The following is a 24191-nucleotide window of genomic DNA, read 5'->3' on the forward strand; positions in this document are numbered from 1 at the left end:
ACACACACACACACACACAGTTAAACATGCATGCACACATGCACATGTATATAAACACAAACACACTTCATTAAGCTCAAGGTCAGCAGGGCATGGTGTGTGTGTGTATGCGTGTGTGTGCGTGTGTGTGCGTGTGCATGTGTGTGCGTGTGTGTGCGTGTGTGTGCGTGTGTGTGTGCTTTACTCTCATTTAAAGCTCTGGTTTCCAAATTCACCTGCAGGAAAGTCACCCACAGAGCTGATAGCTGATGACTGAGCTACAGCATGAATAATAGATAACAGCAGCCCCGGTGTGTGTGTGTGGTATTTTTGGTTGGGGATAAAGTGGAAAGAAGACGTAATCACCTGGGCGGCATCGAGCAGTAGGTAGTGGAGGACAGTTTATTTATTTTTCGACTCGATGTTAAAGAACTTCCAGACTATTTCAGATGTTAATGATGAAAAACGCTCTTCACACGTATTCTAACACGCTACTGATCAGGTCTCACATAGCTTATCCTTATCCCAGCTGAATCAGCATGGTATGACACGCCGCGGATTAAAAGACCGCCGTCATTCGACACCGGTGCGAGAAAGGTGAAAAGACGAACCGTTGTTTCAAATTTAAGCTAAGAAGCAGAGCACAAACAAACTAGCTAGCGAAAAAAATGTAACGCGCTCGGAAATATTAAAGCCCAGAAATATCAGCTTTAGCCACCGGCACTTGATCATGAAGTCTTGACTCGACATCTATGATGACCGGATGAAGCGTCGATGGTGAAGGGTCGAAGTTTTAGAGCTCAAAGGAACCGAGTTGTTTTTCAGACATTCTGCATTAAACATCGCCGGTTATCACAAGCCCCAGGGTTTTAATACCTCTGTAAACTGTTTTTGCTGCACTTTTGGATTTCTGTACATCCTTCGTGGTACATTGTTCACCGCAGTGAGTTCAGTGTGTTCGTGTGTACCTGGTTGGTGGCTTGTGTGGGGGCTGGAGGAGGGGGAACTTGAGGTGCTTTGAACTCGAAAGACTCCTGTTTTGGTTTGCTGTTGTTTCTGAGATAAAGAGACAAAATTCATGTTAACTTGAAGAAGTGAGAAAAGAAAGAAAAAAACAAATACACAGTTATGTGGTCTGACTCTGTGTGTGTGTGTGTGATACCTTGGCTCAGGTGCAGCTTGCTGTTGAGGTGCGTGTGTGGTAGTGATGGTGGCGATCTTCTCAGCGTTGGTCAGCAGCGCTGCATTTGACGACTCTGCGGACGGAGATAAAGGGACTGTTAGAATCTGAGAAAGGGAGAAAGACTGAAGAAAAAGAGGAAGTGACTTTGCAATTTTTCACTGTGAACCGAGTATCTCGGAATCCTGCCTGAAAAAAGAAAAGTTTCCAATACGCTGCAATGCTGATGCCCAAAAACGCACCGTACAGATTAAAGCCACACACACACACACACACACACGGTGTAGTTTAAAGTAAATAAATAAATAAATCCATCACCGTAAGTGAACGCAGTCACAACGGCTGCTGGATTTCATTCTATACAGACACGGAGTCTCAGAAATAAAGATAAAGTGTGTGTGCTGGGACGGTCACCGTACACCTTATACACTTTTAGAATAGATTCCGGATGAATTTACATTTAAGGTACTTATTGGACGAGTGCAGTGTCCTGAAAGCTTTAAATCTTTTTAAATCTTGCAGTCTGTGTAATAAACCTGTCAATCATTCACACACAAAACAAAACTGCATCCAAATCTAATTCATTCCTCCAAAATGACTGTTAGGGTGGAGGTCCATCTCAGCTGGACCGGTGTGTGTGTGTGTGTGTGTGTGTGTGTTTGTGTGTGTGTGTGTGTGTGTGTGTGTGTGTGTCTCCATCTACCCATCCCTCTGCACCCCTCTCTGTCATTTCCACTCCGTTGATCATACCAGGCTTTTGTTTCTCCCTTGTTCTGCTTTTCATTCCCCCTCCTTCTTGTCATTGCTGAAAAATACGGTGCAACGATTCACGTGTCTGAGGCACAAGAAATGTTGTTGGAAGACAAATATACGCCGAGCCGAAAGAAAGAAAGGCACGTTAGAAATATCCGCAGGAGGACAAAATTACCTCCACTGGTTTCAGTCACTGTGCATACGCACCAAAAGAAGACAAAATGGTCCATCCTTCTCCCCTGATTAAAGCTCAGACCGACGCCACAGGCGACAGAGAGTCCGGCGTCGTAAATAACAGCTGAACGAGATCTTACAGAGCGCGTCGGCTCTACACTCACTCTTTTACTCCTAACTCCACCGTGCTGCCATCATTCCACTCGCTTCTTTTCTGTATAGAAATGATTGCTTCCTTCAGCTGGTTCTGTCTTCGTTATGCCGCTCCTAATTAAAGCCGAACTTCCGGCCCAGCCCAGGGTCTGGTCGCACACCTACACACAAAAAGCTCTAGAGATGGAAACTGGAATGGAACTGACTCAGTCTTATAGTCAGAGCTCAGTCTGAGCTTATTCTGCAGAAACCACGCCTCCTTCACTGAGTGTGACAGAAACCACGCCTCCTTCACTGAGTGTGACAGAAACCACGCCTCCTTCACTGAGTGTGACAGAAACCACGCCTCCTTCACTGAGTGTGACAGAAACCACGCCGCCTTCACTGAGTGTGACAGAAACCACGCCTCCTTCACTGAGTGTGACAGAAACCACGCCTCCTTCACTGAGTGTGACAGAGGCCACACCTCCTTCACTGAGTCTGACAGAGGCCACACCTCCTTCACTGAGTCTGACAGAAACCACACCTCCTTCACTGAGTCTGACAGAAGCCACACCTCCTTCACTGGGTGTGAAAGGCCACACCATTTACATGGAGTTTGACAGAAGCCACACCTCCTTCCCTGAGTTTGACATAGGCCACACCTCCTTCCCTGAGTCTGAAAGAAGCCACACCTCCTTCACTGGGTTTGACAGAGGCCACAATTCCGTCACTGGGTGTGAAAGGCCACACCTCCTTCACTTAGTCTGACAGAGGCCACACCTCCTTCACTGGGTTTGACAGAGGCCACACCTCCTTCACTGAGTCTGACAGAGGCCACACCTCCTTCACTGAGTCTGACAGAAACCACACCTCCTTCACTGAGTCTGACAGAAGCCACACCTCCTTCACTGGGTGTGAAAGGCCACACCATTTACATGGAGTTTGACAGAAGCCACACCTCCTTCCCTGAGTTTGACATAGGCCACACCTCCTTCCCTGAGTCTGAAAGAAGCCACACCTCCTTCACTGGGTTTGACAGAGGCCACAATTCCGTCACTGGGTGTGAAAGGCCACACCTCCTTCACTTAGTCTGACAGAGGCCACACCTCCTTCACTGGGTTTGACAGAGGCCACACCTCCTTCACTTAGTCTGACAGAGGCCACACCTCCTTCACTGAGTCTGACAGAGGCCACACCTCCTTCACTGAGTCTGACAGAGGCCACACCTCCTTCACTGAGTCTGACAGAGGCCACACCTCCTTCACTGAGTCTGACAGAGGCCACACCTCCTTCACTGAGTCTGACAGAGGCCACACCTCCTTCACTTAGTCTGACAGAGGCCACACCTCCTTCACTTAGTCTGACAGAGGCCACACCTCCTACAAAGACCTCACCTTTACAGGAATGGAATGCTACCTTTCTCAGAATCGACAGGGGCCGCATCTCTTACAGGGCCAGAGGCCACACCTCTTTCACTGCGTCAAGACCTCATTCACTTGTTCTGACATATGACAGAGGCCACACCTCTATTACTAGGTCTGACAGAGGCCACGCCTCCTTCACTGGGTCTCAAAAAGAACACATCTCTTATAATAAGACGCCCAGGGTCACAGTCCACACCTCCCATCTTTCACTAAGACTGATCTGTCACTAACACCTCCTTCATGGCCACTGACCACCATAAGGTCACAGCTCCCTTAGAGACACCAAAGACCACACCTCCATCACTGAAACTGATGGTGCTTAAGTCAGTGTGTGTGTGTGTGTGTGTGTGTGTGTGTGTGTGTGTGTGTGGTATTGGCTCCATGAACAGAACTTTTCCCTGACACACACACACACACACACACACACACGCACACGCACGCACGCACACACACACACACACACACACACACACACACACACACACACACACACACACACACACACACACACACACACACACACACAGTGAAAACTCATGTTAAAGAATATTAAAATGTTCTGCACATCTCACCGTCTCCTGGAATGATGCGCAGCGCGACTGTGTTTCCTGCCTCTTTGATCAGGTTGACGATGTCGGAGTGCGACTTGTTGGTGATGGAGCAGCCATTGACCGCTAGAATGCGATCTCCCACCTTCAGCTTCCCGCAGCGGTCCGCCGGACTGCCCTCGATGATCCTCCCTATTTTATGAGGCATGGCCACACATGTGTTTCCAGCTTTTTTTTGCATTTGCATTTGCAAAATGGTGTTTTCATTAAAGTAAAAAAAAAAGAAGAGATCCATAAAGAGAGAGGGAGAGAAAGAGAGACAGAGAAGGCAAAGGGGTTAATACACCGAGCCACCCGAGATGACAGTGTAATACAGAACGATGATGTGTCGTTACAGCCCGACTCCCAGAGAGAGAGAGAGAGAGAGAGAGAGAGAGAGAGAGATATAGAGTAAGTGTGTGAGGCGGAGAGAACGGCAAGAAAAAGTAAGCAAAGGGGAAAAAAACAACAAAAAAAAACACTTTTGTCATTTTTTACAAGGTAGAAACTATTAACTCAGCCCTGAACGGCGAGAGAACGAGGTGAAGTTTTGCCGTTTACATACATCAAGCGTCTCATATTTAGCTTTCTGATCCACAATCTCTAAATTATTCACTCCGTCTTTTCAACCTCGGAAAAACCGCATTCCAGACTCGTCCCTGTAGAGCTGTGCATTATGCCCTCACTGTGCTAGTGCCATGAATTATGAAGAACGGAGAAATAAATGATGAAGATGCTTTGGGTTAAAAAAATAAATAAATAAAAAATAAGGGGAAAAAGAAAAAGCAGATTGCATAGGCGAGAATTTTTACATTTACATTTGCAGCATTTGCCAGACGCCCTTCTCCAGAGCTTCTGAACAATTACTGTACACAGCTAGGAAAAGTCACTCGATCCGCCACAGATGCACAATTAGCTGGAACGAACAACGATAACCTGAAAAATTCACTCGTCTATATATTTCGCAGACACTTTAAAGCATTAAGATGATTAACCTTGGGATTAAGTGTACAACACGCTATACTGTGAATATCCTTGACGTCTGTAAACACAAATTCTCAGCGAATCCTTTTACTCTATTAAACAAGATGCACGCTACTGTGTACTCGATGTAATTTCTTTGAAATATGGCCTTGTGTGCGGCATAAAGAACCGAATACATAACACTCTCAGCATCTCTGGCTTTGCCCTGAGGCTTTCTTTCCACCCACACGCTTTACTGCCCTGCGCCTCTATTCTTCATTACCGAGAACGAACGAACGCTGCATCCCTCGCTCTTCATTCCTCTCCAAGACAGAAACCCTTCACCACTCGCTGTGTGCTGTGTCGGAGGTGAGAAGCTCTGGTTTTCGGCTTCACAAGGACATCTGCTCATAAACCGAGCAAACAGACTGAAATCGCTCCTTAAAAAAACAAAACAAACAAACAAAACAAAAAAAACACCGGTTATTGGACACAGAGAGTTTCCTTTGTTCTCGCCGGTTTTCCTTGTTGAAAAACTCTCTCGTCTGTAGGTGTGAACGCTATGAGTGCTTTTGTTTTGGACACTTCTCTCTGTCTACCGAGTCAGGTGGACACGCAAAAAGACACGGAACAAAGAAACCCGACAGGTGACCCTAAGCCGGCCGAGACCACAAACCCTCATCGTCATTATATCATCGACAGGAAGTAAAGACATAAGACAAAAATTATGAAGATGAGGGTCGAGTGTCGCTGCCAGATGTGGAGTGGAGTTAGTTAGTGTTACCATCCTGACGTTCTTGATATTCCCCATAACACCAAACTCTGAAGCGTCTTCTTAAACCACAGCGATTCGTGAACAATCTTTCAATTATCCGGGGGTCTAAAATACTACACATAAACCAACGTCGAGGTGGACCGAGATAAGCCGGTTAAACAATCGAGACAACAATATTCTACTTGGTTGTTTATTTATTCGTGAATGACTTATCTGTGTGTGGCATTTGTCTAATTTGTCTAATCTAACTGATCAACTGGCCAATCAGAATTGAGATTTCACGGCGCTGTGGTATAAGTAATTTCAGGTGATCAATCAGAGCAGGAGGTTTTAAAAAAAAAATAATAATAATAATTCTGCTTCACAGTTCTATCGAAGTACATCAAGAAGAACGATCTGTACCAAAATGCATCAGCACTGATTTAACAGTATTCGTCTCACCGAAAGTTGTCCCCACGTCGGGTCTGGAGACGGATGAGACGATGACGAAACCGAAACCCTCGTTCTCTCCCCGCCGGATCTCGACGTCGTACGGTTGAATCGCGCTGGGCACTACGCTGCTGTTGATTCCTCCTACTCCTCCTACACCTCCAACTCCTCCTCCACTGCCGCCGCCACCTCCGCCTCCACCTCCGCTGCCTATGCCGCTGGTGGAGCCTGAGCCCGAGCTGACCGTGTTCAGAGAGTTCTGGCTGCCCTGAGGCGTGCGCTTGTCCTCGGTCAGAGACGTGGCCTGGGTACTACTGTGATGAGACGAGGCTGGAGATGGAGGAACCTCACCGTCCACCTTAGTCACTGAAGATCAGGACAGATACACGTTAATATTACAAAACAACTGGAAATGCTTTATATTGTCAGTAATACAGACATGTGGTGCAATCTAATGTTCCCATTTACAGTAAAAACTGATACGAACAGACCAATAAAAAGTAAATAAATAAAAACACCATCGACCATCATTTGGTGCTAATACTAGCTAATCATGTAAAACCCTCATGAAGAGATTTACATGATACTTCTTTGGGACACAGTTCCTTGGAGAAAACACTCAGCTTAATAGACAGAGATGATCTGTGCTGCTTTGCCAATAAAATATTCTTTATGTACTCTTTATGAACTTCTCTGAAACTGCTCATACTTAAACTGGCTTTAACTCCTGATTTAATGTTTTCCTGACACAAGAGCGCTCTTCTGTGTTCTGGTGAGCTTTAGAGTGTTAAACAACATTGCTTGTTGCTGAGACAACATTTCCAGATGTCCCTTTAAGTTGATAGTGAGTTAACAAGTTCAATGAAACAACATGCCAGGAGGCTGTGCTGCTTGTTCCAGATGTATTGTGTGCAGTCACAATGGGGTTCTTCGTCTATTGCTACTACTGTATATGTTACACCAATATAAGCTCTGTCCTGCATCCGTCTCTATGAACGCAACACCACCGATATTTGTAATCCACCCAATTCATTCATTCATTTTCTACCACTTATCTGAACTTCTCGGGTCACGGGGAGCCTGTGCCTATCTCAGGCTTCATCGGGCATCGAGGCAGCATACACCCTGGACGGAGTGCCAACCCATCGCAGGGCACACACACTCTCATTCACTCACACACTACGGACAATTTTCCAGAGATGCCAATCAACCTACCATGCATGTCTTTGGACCGGGGGAGGTAACCGGAGTACCCAGAGGAAACCCCCGAGGCACGGGGAGAACATGCAAACTCCACACACACACAAGGCGGAGGCAGGAATCGAACCCTGGAGGTGTGAGGCGAATGAGCTAACCACTAAGCCACCGTGCCCCCTCCACTCAATTCATTAGGTAAAATCATTCCCAGATAAACAATACAGTTGACTCCATTTCGCTTCAGTCCAATAATAACTCGTGAGGTCTCTGAGGCACAAGTTGACCTATTTTCATTTCCCTACAGTCCACTGGCTCAGAGCAGACACAGAGCATGGACGAGCACGAGCTGGTGCTTCACAAATTGGAAGTCATTTAGCAGAACACCATCATGTCATTTATCTAGAATCTGGACCTTCTCATCAGCAGGTGGGACGTTGTATGTGTGTGTGTGTGTGTGTGTGTGTGTGTGGAGACTGGAGCATGCTCGATCATATTTCGCTGCTCACTTCCCTGCAAGGCCACGGAGACATTTCATGCCAGCAGTAAATGCTCCTAACACGACTCCCGACTGCTTAAATGGGGTTTGGATGACATTTAAGGTGCAAATCAGATGAAGCCAGATGTTTTTTTTTCTTTGGGTAAGGATTACATTCGTTGCCTTACAGTTTCATGCTTGCTTGAGTCCAGCAGCATATGAGATTACTAAAGTGTTGGGTGATTAGCTCAGGTCGGTGAGTCAGGTACAGGTCTTGGAGCAGGAATACGGTGAAGCTGAACCAGACAACAATTCCACAGCGTCTGCTCTAAAAACACACAGGTTAGGCTCCAGGCTTTGTTAGAGAGACCCGACGCTGGATCATCAATGGATACGTCATTAACATGTAGCGTGAACTCTCATTTAAATAAAATCTGTCCTGTACAGATGAATAATTAGACCATATTTTGAATTATTCATACTGGCATTAAAATAGCGCAGTCACATTAGGAAGGCAGTTCAGGGGCTGGAACATCAATGTACACAACCAGTGATATGCATCAGGATAAAAAAAAAAGATTTGCTAGACAAAGACAAATATTATTACATGATGTAGGTGCTATCAGAAACAACCTAGCACTAATCCTTAGCATTCACGGGTGAAAAATGAACATTCGTTACCGTATGAATTAAATCTTATTTTATCACTTTTGCACAAATTATATACAACACTGAAGAGTGACACGTCCAAATGACTGGATCTGGAAATTGGCACTCTATTTGAAAGTTGAGGGTTCTTCACTTTCTGTAGAACGTTTATTTTGGTCTGGGAAACATCCTGAAGCCTGGCTAAGCTCGTCCTAGTGGAGGAAACGTGTGAAACACCATTTCTGATAAGGAACACTCTCGGGTATTGTGCGTCCAGAGGAACGAGACAGTGGATGCTTGAAGGCTCTAGTATGGTGGTTGGTGTGTTTCACAGAAACACGAACACATTTTAACCAAAATAAGCCCGGTGGAAATCTCAGAAAGAGAAAGCCTTTCCATATGGACAAGAGTGAAGTGTGGAGTACTGAGGTGGCGGTGGATCTGCTTCGTTTCTCACCTCCGTATCCTGTCTTGCGTCTGACAGTCAGGTTGACGTGGCCTTGCTTGGCTGCCTGCTGCATGAGCTGTACCACAAGCTGATGGGATTTACCCACCACGGCCGTCCCATCCACGCAAATCAGCTCGTCTCCGGAGCGCAGGCGTCCGTCTTCGTCTGCAGCGCCGTATTTCACGATGTGGCCGATGTAAATCTGGAAAAAGGAAGGAAGGTGAGTTCTTGAGACTACGATTCTAAAAAGTTCTTTTGTTGCTTGTAGGAAGGAGTGTGTGTTTGTTTCCTGCCCTACACTCAGATTGTGTTATAATAGTGTTATGGGACTGTTTTTGCTAGATTCTTGTGCACCTTGGTTTGGCAAAACTTTTCATTCATTCATTTTCTACCGCTTATCCGAACTTCTCGGGTCACGGGGAGCCTGTGCCTATCTCAGGCGTCATCGGGCATCAAGCAGGATACACCCTGGACGCAGTGCCAACCCATCACAGGGTGCACGCACACACACACACTCTCACACTACAGACAATTTTCCAGAGATGCCAATCAACCTACCATGCATGTCTTTGGACCGGGGGAGGAAACCGGAGTACCCGGAGGAAACCCCTGAGGCACAGGGAGAACATGCAAACTCCACACACACAAGGCGGAGGCGGGAATCGAACCCACAACCCTGGAGGTGTGAGGCGAATGTGCTAACCACTAAGCCACCGTGCAAACCCTTGGCTAAACTTTTTTGGTCTAAATTAAATGTAAAGCACTCTGCATTTCTGGGCTGAAATTTCGGCTGAATCATAATGACTGGTGCTCGCCACACGAGAACGCTCCTCATGGACCAAATCCCTGCGGAGAAACTTGAGCCGTGTAACCAGCATGTCCGTTTGAATGAGATTCAAACTAATTTGGCATCCTGAATGGAGATCATGGGTGGTCTGTGAGATTTTTCTAAGACAATGAAGCCAATCTGAAGGTCCTGCCATAGACTGGGGCTTTTATAATGTGGCAATCTGCACACTGTACATGGAAAATGTTGTCATGAGCAAACCACAAAGGCTGAAGGTGAGACCTGCCAAGTTACATTTTTAGCCACAAAAGGCTCCGGATTCATCTTTGTCACCATGTGAGAGAAAAGGCACAGTCTTCAAAAGAGCCAAGAGCCTTTGACTGCACTAATTATAATATTTAATGGACAACACAATGGATGAAGTGGCTCGAACCTTGGAGAACTGAGCACAGATTCAAGCGCGCGGAACGACGCCGGAAAAATAGTGCGACGAAGCTCCTGCTCGATTTACCTCCATATACATTAGTTTATGTGAAAAGACCACAATTTCTCCAGGTGCTGCACCAGATCTGATGAAACTAATTATAAATAAATCCGTTTCATCAAAGCAGAGGTAGAACCGCTTTTGTCTGACGTCACTAAAAATAAATAGTGCTTTCTCTTTTGTCTTTTAAGGACAATGAGGGTGAAAACTGAACCGGACCATCTGCAGTTATATAAACTCTATTCATAGCTAATTGTCTATTCATTATATTCCTTAAACAGGTCAGAACTGACTGAAGTCCTTACAAATCCTTATTTTCGTGTAAACAAAATGCTGAAGGAAACCAATTGAACGCTTATCCACAGACAAGCACAAAGAATAAAACGGTGTCTGGTGGGTTTTAGTGTTTTGTGATTAGCCTCTCCGAGACACTGCATCCACAGCAAAGTCTCCCAACGACTCAAAGCGTTAGCAAGCTGACGCAACACAACAGATTCATAATCATAAATAAATTGACACTAAACACCCAAGATGAATCTGATAAAGAAAGCAACTATCGTCGTTCCTCGGGACCTCTGGGTGCCGTATTCAGTGTTTCGACATATTTAAAGAGAGTAAAAATATAGTTATTGTTTTTGGGTTTTTTCCCCCCAGAATGTGCCTGGCATGGTTGAATCACACAGGCCAGAATGCTGAGAGAGTCAGACGTAGTGTAGCGAGTGCTGTGAATAGTCAGGGCCTTCGAGAAGGACATTACTCATGTTTTCATCACAAAGCAAAGCCGCAGCTAATTTGTATTACTGACTGAGTTTGTGATAAACTACTTCATAATGACGCATGGCTAGAAGGCTGAAAGACTGTACGGCATGCTCGATATTTATTGTAGCGTATAAAACGAAACGGCTGATCTCCGAGTGCATGATTGGTGCTACTGGGGAAAAAAGAGGGGTAAAAGTTCACACAACTGTGCTCAAGACATATGAGCACTTTGGAGACTTATGAACCTTAGGAGCACTTTGATTATTAGTTGGCTTGGAACAATATTGTTAGAAGATGCAGTCAGGAAGTTTTCATGTAGTAAAAACAATAAAGATGCTGTGATCATTTCTGAAACAGTCGATTGCTGAATATTGCTTTATTTTATTTAGATATATATTTTTGGTGCCAACCGCGAGACTTTTATCAACATCATTATCTAGGTGTCAAAATGATATAATTTAGACAGGAAGAGGAGGAAGAAGGAAGGAAGGAAGGAAGGAAGGAAGGAAGGAAGGAAGGAAGGAAGGAAGGAAGGAATAGACAGAAAGGGAGGGACAGATGAAGGAAGGAAGGAAGGAAGGAAGGAAGGAAGGAAGGAAGGAAGGAAGGAAGGAAGGAAGGAAGGAATAGACAGAAAGGGAGGGACAGATGAAGGAAGGAAGGAAGGAAGGAAGGAAGGAAGGAAGGAAGGAAGGAAGGAATAGACAAAAATGGAGGGACAGATGAAGGAAGGAAGGAATAGACAGAAAGGGAGGGACAGATGAAGGAAGGAAGGAAGGAAGGAAGGAAGGAAGGAAGGAAGGAAGGAAGGAAGGAAGGAAGGAAGGAATAGACAAAAAGGGAGGGACAGATGAAGGAAGGAAGGAAGGAAGGAAGGAAGGAAGGAAGGAAGGAAGGAAGGAAGGAATCGACAGAAAGGGAGGGACAGATGAAGGAAGGAAGGAAGGAAGGAAGGAAGGAAGGAAGGAAGGAATAGACAGAAAGGGAGGGACAGATGAAGGAAGGAAGGAAGGAAGGAAGGAATAGACAGAAAGAGAGGGACAGATGAAGGAAGGAAGGAAGGAAGGAAGGAAGGAAGGGAGGGAGGAAGGAAAGAATGGACAAAAAGGGAGGAACAGATGAAGGAAGGAAGGAAGGAAGGAATAGACAGAAAGGGAGGGACAGATGAATGAAGGAATGAAGGACGGAAGATAGGTACATAGGAAGGAATAGACAGAAAGAGATGGACAAAGGAATGAAGGAAGTAAGCAAGAAAGCAAGCAAGCAAGAAAGAAAGATGACAGACAGAAGACAGAACATGAAGAAGGACAGAAGTCAGTATGCTGAACAGTATAAAGCTTCAAGTCCCTGAGTTGGTGACAGAAAGCGTCATTTTATAATATTTTAGCATAGAAGCACATTAAATAAATCAGACTGAATAGAAAGAAAAACACTCACAGGCTCTCCTGCTTCATTCCCTCCAAGAATCCGGAAACCAAAGCCTGTATCCTTCCTCCACAGAAAGATATCCTGCTCCTGGTAATCTGGCACTGAAAAGGAACAAATAACCCGAGGCCACGGTCAATTCACCTGCAGCATGACGCAAATGGTCTTAATCATTCCCACTGTTCTGTTCAGCTCTCGGGTTCAGCTAGCAGCCATGAATGCCAGTGAAAAAGAGGCAGCAGCGCTAATAATGTCATCATTTTAACAGTTGCACCTGGGGTTGGACCCAATCAGAATTACGGTCATGTTCAATTTTTCATAAGGCCTTACAATCGACAGGCCGGCCTGCAGCGGCGGCTATTACCCTGTGAAAATGATCCTGTAAATCATTGCAGCCTGAATGCAGTAATAATGGACTAGCAGAAATGAACATAGAGTGTAATGCAACATATAGCTTATTTATTCTGGCTTCTCATACAGTGAAAGGAATACTCATTCATTTAGTAAATCAGTGTTTCGTAAATGACTAAAGAGCTCAGGCTATAAAATAATGACCAGCTCTGAATATAAACAACATTTTCCACTAAATATTTTAGTGTATTTTTATACACTATTACATATTAGGCATTTGGTCTGTCTGAATCGAACCCCGGCACATCGTGAAACATGAAACGATGAAGAAAAAGATATGAGTAAAGATCAGATATACTTATAATGACCTAATCATTTATTGACCCTATGTTCTCCATGCTTGAGTGACTTTAATGATTTCTACATTAACAGCATTTAGCTGACACCCTTATCCAGAGTGACTTACAACTGAGCAACTGAGGGTTAAGGGCCTTGCTCAGGGACTCAGCAGTAGCAGCTTGGTGGACCTGGGGTTCGAACCCATGACCTTCCGATCAGTAGCCCAACACCTTAACCACTAAGCTACCCATGAAGAAATCTGCCCTACACACCCCTTTGATTACATGCTAAACATAACAATCAAACAAAGTAATATTTTTAAATGCTTTAAATCTGCTTTAACACCCCACAGTCCTGTGATGTAGAGGTTCGAACCTTAGGCCTAGCCATTATGTACTATTGTTCCTAGTCAAATCTCAGCCCAGCCGATCTCCAGAACTTCTCATCTTTTATCGTACACCAGCAGGACGTCAGCTGTTAGGGTGCTGCAAGGATTCTTTGCCATGTGCTCCCGACACGACGCTACCGCTATACGTGAAGCTTCACAAGGTCTTCCAAGATGGTAATTAACAAGACTCTGTAAACATGTGGATACTCCCGTGGTATCGGTTTTACTTGAATGGGAATAACGATCTAAGGATGTGTGCCAGAAGCAACCTGGCAAATCGCCAAGGAATAACGCATTAACATTATCATCAAATCATAGTTACTCTCCGATAGGGTTTGTTGACCTCTGGTCAGAAATGTTCAGCTCTCAACTGGAGATTGAACGCATCAGCAAATGTGGATTCCTGCTTTATTACAGACCTACTTCTTGGAATGGAGGTTACTGTTTGACAGTGTCATGGGACTGGTTAAAGGGATTTGGGTTGATTCTGAACACTCGAGTTGATGCAGCAGGAAGCAAAATGGGCGCACCAGGAACAGGAGCAGATTGGGCTGCAATCTGTCCACTGAGTCATCAGTAGCCTCTTTTCTGGCTTATTTTGTCGAGTGTGTTATAGTTGGTCCCAGTGCCAATTAGCGCAAGTGTTTTCTCCACTGACCAAGACGCTGAGCTAGTCTGGCATTTCTCCACATACAATATGAGTTTAGCCATAAAATCTAAAGTCCACAGTGCGCTTAATTGTTTGTAGTGTCCACAAACAATAAGAGGTAAATGTAACTTTGTTATGACTTTAAATCCCTGAAAGGTAATGGAACCTTGAAATTGAAAAAGGACTCTTCCTTCCCCAGTTCCTGTGCAGCATTGCTGCCATTGCAGGTAATGTGGTAATCTGGAAATCGAGGCTAGCTTAAACCTTGAAATGTCCATTACCCAAGCGATAAGAGGCAGTGACTCAAAAGACTCCCACACAAAATGGCTGCTGTTGGGAATGGCCAGTTTTCCCAAATCATTCAATTTCCATTAAGCTGCAGAAATGAGTCTCCAAATTGTCTATTACGGTGTGCCCCAGCCTTTAGCTTCCATTCACTTAAGCTGAAGTCACTTAATGATACTTTTGTGTGTTTAAGATGAACTCTGTAATTCCCTCTCAGGGCTGCTCAGGCACAGCTTAAAGAGTTCTGGCTGTCTTCAAAAAGCATCGATCGGCCAGAATCTAATTGATCCGTCTCTAATTACATTTTACGGCACAAAGATTGCCTGTTCTTAGAGGGGAATACATGTTTCAGCAAGTCAAAAAAAACAACAACAGCAAACCTCTAGATCCTGTGCTCATGCAATATAAAACTAATAAACTAATTTAACATAAGCTGTCTCCATAGCAACTTTCCCTTGTCCTCTGTCCGTTATTTCATCTGCCAGGTCCTCTTTGATTCGCCACCCCTGCTTGCATCCGTGGGCAGCGCCGCTGGTCACAACTCCCCTGCACTTTAAAGTGTTCAATAATGAAAGAGTTGCTTAAAAGCAGGGGTCACTAGAGGAATGATTAGCTGCTGAAATCACCAGACCAGAGAACCACGAGTTCTCTTCTTCAACTCTGCACCAATGGGTGAAGGGAAATCTGGCTAATTAGCTGATACCTCTGTCCAGCACGCAGACACGGAAGAAATATGGTATTTCACCATCTTTAATTTCCGTCGGTTCATCACACGTTTGTCAGCGGACCATGCTTTCTAAGGGGCACTAATGCATAACATAACACTGATAGAGGGATGAGGCATAATTGGCCCAGAGAGCCGATGGTCGATGTATTGCACCTTTGTTCTAAAGGGTCAGATCACAGAGAAAGCTAATTATAACTACACAAAGTGTAGACAGCGGAGCATTGCGATATAATGGCCCCTGACAGCAAAATCACACAGCAGTTTCTCAGAGAGCTAAAGGTTTGCAAAGCCATGTTTTTAAGCATATCTGACTGTGCTGGAGTTTGTTTAAGAGCTTTAATCGGGAACTACAACAAGTACACTTTTACAATATTAATTCTAATGAAAAAGAGCAATGGTTATCAGATTCCTCGATTAAATTGACATTTACTCAATTGGGAAACATCCACGACTGTTTTGGACATGCACAGTCAACCCCGAGACTATTAGTAAACAGGAAGCGATTGTCGGATGTAGACGAAGATGCACCCGAGATTATTGACGGAGCTAATGGAAGCATTGGCAGGGAAAGCTGCTGTTCGACTAGATCAGGAAGTTCGTGATCAGGCGGTGGTGAAAATAGCTTATGCCCTAGAAAAGATTGCCCTGGATGAGCATCCTGCGAGCTATGGAACTGACCAAGAGGGGAAAAAAATCGATCGTGATTGTGGCTTTTCTGTATTGAAGAGATTAGAGAGATTTGCAAGCCATGAAAACTAATACCAAGCTTGTATTTCCATTCGGGAGGTCATTATTTTGCTTGGTAGGTGTTGATGCAATTGTTACCCCCTAAAAGTGAAACACTATCGCACGCACTGCATCGTTAGCCAAACAGGAACCGCACTTGGGTGTCCGCTGCTGTTTAGACATTGGCTTTGATGTGCAGACTTTCGATTCAGTTACTGCCCACAGTGGCGCACTCAGGATGGAGATGCTACATCAGGATGCATTTGACTGCAGAACAGGCTTTGGAGAGAGTTTTAGATGGAGGGCATGAGATTTGTAGAATAAATGGAAAGGAAGTCTGTGTTTAGCAACATGGCCAACAAGGATGACGGAGGCTTTAACCTACAACTGGATATGGATTATATTTTTGGGATTAAAACACTCCCTGCCCATTGTTTTCCACCATGGTTAAAATGGAGAAAACACCCCAATAGAACACAAAGAAAAAGGGTCAAATTCCTGATTAGGAGGTTGATAAGTATAAGTAAGGTACACTGAAACCAGAAAGTTTCTATAGCCCTTATAGCTCCATCTCCCCAAGTGCCCACCACCAAAATCCCATATTACTTACGCCTACTTTCATACATGCTCCTGGACTGGGCCCAAATTTTGAATGGGTCCGGTTTCTTGGCGAGCGTGCCGTCTGTCGTCGCCTCCTGAGGGGGCAGACCGGGCAGCGGCTGGGCGGGGGGAGGCGGCGCCGCCGTCTCTGTGGATGGAGCCTGCGAGGAGTGGAGTGGCGAGTCTGATGGAACGCTGCGATGGCTGCCCTGGCTGTCTTTTCTCTCCAGCGGCTGCTGTAGGTATTCAGATGAGAGTATGCATGTGGAGATTAAGTGTGCACAAGTCGAGTGAGAATCAGATTTTAAAAAAATAAAATAAAATAAAATAAAATAATGGTAAAAGAACAATCTACAACATAAGGAGAAGAGCTCAAGTGCACATGATAACTCGGTTTTTAGAGCGTATAACCACTGCAAATCAATACCAAGTTCTTCCGGCTAATCTCCTTCATCCAATAAAGTAACATCTGCAGGAGAATTATGCAAATCATGTGCTAAGGCCAGATCCAAACCGTCCAACACTAGCACCATGACTACAATTTCGAATTGAGCAGAACATCACCTGTCGCTCCAGTACAGTTCCAGAGACATGAACAACCATTGCCAAGGTGCAGTAAAGTTCCTCGCATTTTTATGTTTCTGCTATGTAGGCATGAAGCCATTTTCTTTGCCCAGCCTGAATCCTTCTGAGGTCTGATTGGGATGGATAAAACATTCACACTGGCTTACACTCTGAATGAAATGATGAAAAAGCCCACATACACCGTATCAAGATCACAGTTATTGTTGTCACCGACTACGCACAACTACTAGAATTCATGCAGGCTGAAACAATTATCACACATCTGAAGAAGAAATCCCAGAAGAGAAAACAACAGATTGCTGGACGCAGTTGAACTAAATTAAAAAGATATCTCTGCATGCAGACGTGTGCCAACTGAGATCTAAGATGATCATAAAGGAAGAATGTGAGTGTAATCAAGGTGGATTTTCCCCTTCCCTTAACAAGAACTGACCCACATCGATTTTAATGTCTGAACATTCCACTTAAAACCTTTTGTAAATGGTCGGCGCTCTGATGTAGGGTTCGACATACGGCCTTTAAAGATTCTTTCAAGAGGTAACTGGAGAACTCCTAAACGAATCTAAATGTAGTGTCTTTCCCTGGTTCCAGACTGTGAGAAAACTCCCTACATCTAGGGTTCTCTGGATCAGATATCTGTTTCAGAGTTCTACATATATTGCTTCATGGTTCCTCCAAATTTCTTCCAAGACTTACTTAGACAACATTCATTAAGAGTATCTTAGCCAATCATTTGATGGTCCTATATAATAGCTTGTAACTTCTGAACTAATCGAGATCTTTTACCCAAGACCCCTTTTTCCCCCCACAGTGTAGATCAGTGGTGCCCTCTGCTGCATCTCCAGTTCAATAATATGCAGGAATAATACGATGGATATCGATATTTCTATCTATAATAAGAACAATACACTTAGCCTTGCACCGTAACACACAAGAAATATGGGTCAGAGATTTTTTTTAAACATCTGACACAACTGCTAATTTTTAGCGCACACACTCCTGTAGGAGGTGCTATGGAGCTCTTCCACCTCCGCTCCAGCATTAGAAATGTTTCGAAACCCGGTACTGAGACGAACAAAAACAAACCCTCCTCCCAGGAAACCGGAGCGCGGCATCCAAAGATTCCTCATGCTGATCACTGACAACATCCAAACCCCTCCAATTATCTGTGGCACATACTGAACCTCAGCCACACACACTTACACACAGAGTAAGAAATAGACAGAGGCTGAGAAATCTAGTAAATGAAACATACTCACCAGTTTTGGGCTTTTCTTGGCAGGAGCCACCCCTAAAAAAAACAAACAAAACAACAAGAAAGCGAAATATTAATATTGCACGCTTAAATGTCACCTTCCCCACAGGCAACAGCAATTCCAGACTGAAGAGATCTGACTGTTATTCTCAGCACAGAGGCAGCAACAGCCTCCACTCTCTCTCTCTCTCTCTCTCTCTCTCTCTCTCTCTCTCTCTCTCTCTCTCTCTCTCTCTCTCTCTCTCTCTCGCTCGCTCGCTCGCTGTGGTGAGCAATAAATGAATAAAAATTCAGCGATCTCGATCAGCATTCAACACTCAGAGATGGAACAATCCGCCAAAGCCATGCAAAATTCAAGAGACAGCCTTGAAAACATCCCTTACTCTACTCGAATGCGGTGAAAGAGACGGGAAAAAATAAAGACGCAAGAGTGGCAGAGCCTGGACAGGTTCTAATCTATTACCCATGGAGCAGGAATCCAAGCTACTGAACATTAAATTATAGGCAATGCTCAGTTCTCCTCTTACTGAGACCATTTTCCAGCATGCCAGCTCCTCGTGTCTCCTCTTCCGAAGGCTCCTGTATCTACAGGCTCCCCTTCGCTCGTCTTTTCTCCTCCCTCTCGCGCGCTCGCTTTCCGCCCTCCCCCTGCTGTGCATTCATCACAAGCTCGCTCTCTCTCTCTCTCTCATCCTATCTCATATTTCTTTCCCGTCCTCACTGTCGGTACCACAGGGACATACACATCTCCCCTCCACTCCTCTGCATCCCCCTCTCTTTCGCTCAGTCGGCTGGAGGTGGGGGTCGACACACGCAACGCAACTGGCGTACCTGACGGGTTTAAAAATCGAAGGTAACCAGAAAACATTATATGAAACAACTGAAAACACAACTTGACCCGAGGTGAGACGCACAGAAAGTGACGTTCGGGGTCCGAAGTGAGGCAAAGAAATACTCTTAGTACATAAACATGTTTATTCCCAGTAAAAGGCCTTTAACCTTTCATCTCAGAGAGAAAGTGTGTGTGCGTGTGTGTGTGCGTGTGTGTGTGCGTGTCCTGATTTTATCTACACCCGGACAGCAAGAAAACACTTATTGATTGTGAACTGTCCCAAGGGCAAAGCTTTGCTGGACACACACACACACACACACACGCACACACACACGCACACACACACGCACACACGCACGCACACACGCACGCACACACGCACGCACACACGCACGCACGCACACGCACGCACACGCACGCACACGCACGCACACACACGCACACACACGCACACACACGCACACACACACGTACACGGCAGCTCTTATTATCTCGATGTAGTATTCGCGTTCTGTAAGGTCTGGCTGATTCATCATGTCTATCGTCTGTCCTGTTGTTAAACATGATCTATGAACAGCGACTGCAAAACTCGCATTAAAGCTACACAGCTTTAACCTCAAGTCGTTATTACGATTTACAGGCTTTTTGTGCTGCATTTACAAAGGCTGTGTGAGCTGGGGAAGTGGGTATCACCAGACATTTGAGGGGAAGTGGCAGGTAGGTGACTCCAGAAAGCTGAGGGGGCAGGTGGAAGAAATCAGAAAGCTGATGGGGCAATGGCAGGTAGGTGGCTACACAAAGCTTAGAGGGCAGGGGCTGGTGGGTGACTCCAGAAAGCTGAGGGGAGGACGAAACCTGAAAGCTGCAGGGGCAGGGGCAGGTAGGTGGCTCCAGACAGCTGAGGGGGCAGGCGCTGGTGGGTGACTCCAGAAAGCTGAAGGGAGGACGAAACCTGAAAGCTGTGGGGGCAGGGGCAGGTGGGTGAGTCCAGAAAGCTGAAGGGACAAGGGCAGGTGGGTGACTCCAGAAAGCTGAGAGGGTAGGGGCAGGTAGGTGGCTCCAGAAAGCTGAGAGGGCAGGGGCAGGTGGGTGACTCCAGAATGCTGAGGGGCCAGGAGCTGGTAGGTGGCTCCAGAATGCTGAGGGGCCAGGGGCAGGTGGGTGACTCCAGAAAGCTGAGGGGGCAGGGGCAGGTGGGTGACTCCAGAATGCTGAGGAGGCAGGGGCAGGTGGGTGACTCCAGAAAGCTGAGGGGGCAGGGGCAGGTGGGTGACTCCAGAATACTGAGGAGGCAGGGGCTGGTAGATGGCTCCAGAAAGCTAAGAGGGCGGTGGCAGGTGGGTGACTCCAGGAAGCTAAGAGGGCAGTGGCAGGTGGGTGACTCCAGGAAGCTAAGGGGGCAGAGGCAGGTGGGTGACTCCAGAATGCTGAGGAGGCAGGGGCAGGTGGGTGACTCCAGAATGCTGAGGAGGCAGGAGCAGGTAGGTGGCTCCAGAAAAATAAGAGGACAGGGGCAGGTGGGTGACTTCAGAATGCTGAGGGGGCAGGGCCAAGAGAATAATATTAAAGTTGAGGGGTGGGGCAAACTGGACAGAAACAGCAAGCTGAGGGTCAGGACCAAACTGATAAATGCATTGTGCTGGGTGAAGCCACGTGGAGAACAGAGAACAAATGGACATGGCTGAGCTGATAACAGAGCAGGGGGACAAGTCAGAGAAGGAAGCAAAAGTATCTAAAATTTGTAAAGAAAGGTGGGAAGGATCTGAAATAGCGGACAGAAGCCAGGTGGATCGCCCGGAGATCTGAGGGAGTTGTGTTTGAACAAAGTCCTATAAATAACTGTTAAACTATTAAAATTCATACAGAATCCATTTCTACTGAATCAAGTGAAAATGATTTAAACTTCAGCAATGAGACACCAGTCAAGTTGAACTTCTTTTCCTTTCAAGCGTTAAACCTCAAGCTTTAACAGCATCCTGCCTTCCACCTCCTTTTTTCCCAGCTGAGATACAGGCCATTAAATGTTAAAACTCCCTCCTCTTTGCGTTCCCTCCTTCATTTCCCTTCCTTTTCCCGCTCGCATTTCCCTTCATCCGCTCTTCACTCTGATCGGCGGATAACACAAGAATGGCGCTCGTTCAGACAGACATCAGCTCGAAGGTGCGGTGTGAGGAGACAGCAAATGAGGGGGCTGGACTGCACGGACAGCAACACAACCCCACACACACCACACACACACACACACACACACACACACACACACACACACACACACACACACACACACACACACACACACGAGGACAAACACAAGGTGAGCGCAGATAAAGACAGTATGAACCCACAGGGAGAGCCATTTCACTCCCATCGTGTCCTCTTTCCTACACAATACACACACAATTGAAGGTTACCAAACTTGTGTAACACACAAAGCCATGAAAATGCATGAAACACACATCCAGACACATTAATCTTCACAAGATCAGGAGATTAAACCGACGATACAACCGAAAGTGTTTATTCTCTCCGACACACACAAGCATGGCGTGAAAGAAAGTTGCAGAAATCCGTCCTTAAGACACGGTTGGCTTGTAGGTGAGAGCAGGAATCCCTGGCGAGGGTGCCAAAACTATCATTAAAAAAAAAACGGATCGTATAACACGTGATGTTTGATTGATTAGATTATCAACACCAGCTTAATTAGCAAGATTCAGTGGGGTGAGAAACACGCATGTCTTTTCAGCTAAGTGTTTGGCAATTACACAGCACCTGTGGGTGAAGATCAGCGTGAGCTGGAACATCATGGCCCTCGCCGGAGCGATGGAGACTAATCGCCGTGTTAAATGAGACGAGAACCTGTGTGTGTGTGTCTGTGTGTGTGGTCGTACTGCGAGAAACGAATTCCTACGGTCAGGTCCATCTGGAGGCACAGGAGCAACAGACGGTTTCCCTGGAAACCGTTGAATCCTGACCCAGTGCTCTTGAGGTATGAAGAGAGCATGCACATACACACAAACAACCTGATGCTCAGTGGCTAAGCATCATTTCATACGATTAAACACCCTGAGATGACTTTACCACCCAGCTAACGTCCTTTTGAGCAGAGAGGAAACGGTCGACTCGGAACTGACAGAGCATACGGAAATGTTAAAAGGGTGCGGTGAGGCGAAATACAATGCGCCGACACAGATGATGTAGCAACGCTCGTCAAGCCACGCGGCTACCAGGTCTTCACAGATTTCCTAACATCAATCCCACACACCCCTTGCCAAAAAAACATGCACATCAGTTCCTACGCTGTATGTTCCAAAACCTCCCCGTGTGTAACTGTTGCAACTGAGATGAGACCCAGCAACCTGGAGCCGGCCGTGTGTTCCTGTCTGGCTTTGGGACTCTCTGGCCCTTTGTTCCACAGACTGAAGCTCCTCCTGGGTTGGAGGTTTGGCTACATTGTCGTCATCACCGTCGACCGTTTCCCCTTAAAGCCCCAAAGCTGCGCTTCACTAAAATCCTAACTCATAAATTCCAACATCTGACTAGCAGGAACTCAAAGAAAACTCCCCCTAAAGCATGTCATCGCGGCTGCTCACACAGTCAGCGGTAAATGAACTACAGTGACGCAGGAGCACATCGACCGAACGCTTCGAACGTGAGGAAGACGGAGTGCTGCATGTTTTATTCCCGACAATAAGAGAGATATGAGATGTGGAACGAGAGACGGTTTAATAAGTCGAGGGCTGAGAAGCAGTTGCTGTAATGAGCAGTCACAGGCTTGGAAACTCCGTGCCTCCTTTTGCTCAATTACATCACATTGCTTGTAAAAACCAGCAGAATGAAGTATTGCGAAGCCTGTAACGTACACGCCGACTTACCACGGCTTGGGCTGAGTTTGACACACAGCCTTTGAAAGCGTATTAGTTCTGTGTTTTTCCCACAGAACCAGTGGCACTAATTATAGTGTTGCACACCGTCAGCAGGACCTTAATGTATAGCACAGGGAGAGCAGTCAGTGCCTTTCTGTTTAACACAATCAATCCCTCCCATCTGCTCTGCTTCACTGCCATTTATCTTCTCCCTCTCTTGGCAGGCCTGAGGATAAATATGTTAGTTACTGATTGCTGGCCCTTTGTGAAATTATATCGATATGAATCTGTCGCTCGGTCACTCGTGCAAGATCAGATTCTAACTGTGAACTTAGAACTATCAAAAACATCATATGGTCTGAATACAGGTACGATCATAAGGGTTTGATCACGACCCTTTAAGGTAAAGAAAGTCTGTGTTTCCTCTTTAAGCAGCATCCTACGTTCGAGCATCCGTTGACTTGAAATTCAGGTTCGGTCTTATGGCAAAATCTCAGCTGTAACTTTAACGTCATGTTCTAAAAATAAACTAAGAGCAGCGAGGCATGCTGGACTATGCAGACACACACACACACGCACACACACGCACGCACGCACACACGCACGCACACACACACGCACACACACACGCACACAGAGTAACACCGTACCTCAGGTACATCCTTTTTAATTAAGTTCAATTTAAGAAAGATGGTCAAGATGCACGCAGCAGATCTTTAAGACGGATCAGAAACCTACGCAGACGTCACCATCGACTGACTCGAGTAATCGTGAGTTCAGGAAACCTAGACCTGATGGATCATATGCGCCTTGTCTCCAAGCCACGGATCTCACTGGGGACCAATTAAAGCAACTTAGACCTTATCAGTGAAGCTTACTGTGGTAGGAAGTCTGACACACACACACACACACACACACACACACACACACACACGCAGCGCGGCGACCAATTAGGAGGTTTGATCTGGG

General features: G+C 45.8%; 1 protein-coding gene across 8 annotated transcripts in view; it reads right to left on the reverse strand.

Annotated features, from left to right (window-relative positions):
• Positions 1-24191, reverse strand: part of magi1b (membrane associated guanylate kinase, WW and PDZ domain containing 1b) — a 120708-nt gene that overhangs the window by 7262 nt on the left and 89255 nt on the right. For 5 of the 8 annotated variants that reach the window (XM_047808864.1, XM_047808845.1, XM_027155850.2 and 2 more), the window contains 8 exons: positions 18532-18563; positions 16698-16923; positions 12635-12726; positions 9177-9369; positions 6412-6765; positions 4218-4421; positions 1142-1235; positions 948-1035 (listed from right to left, as the gene is read on the reverse strand). In XM_047808864.1, the coding sequence (XP_047664820.1) occupies positions 948-1035; positions 1142-1235; positions 4218-4421; positions 6412-6765; positions 9177-9369; positions 12635-12726; positions 16698-16923; positions 18532-18563 (1283 nt within the window). The remainder of the gene's footprint in view (positions 1-947; positions 1036-1141; positions 1236-4217; positions 4422-6411; positions 6766-9176; positions 9370-12634; positions 12727-16697; positions 16924-18531; positions 18564-24191) is intronic. The other 3 variants (XM_047808847.1, XM_047808850.1, XM_047808859.1) reach the window with 3 other exon arrangements.

This window comes from Tachysurus fulvidraco, chromosome 2, assembly GCF_022655615.1.
Source record: "Tachysurus fulvidraco isolate hzauxx_2018 chromosome 2, HZAU_PFXX_2.0, whole genome shotgun sequence".
Classification (NCBI taxonomy): Eukaryota; Metazoa; Chordata; class Actinopteri; order Siluriformes; family Bagridae; genus Tachysurus; species Tachysurus fulvidraco.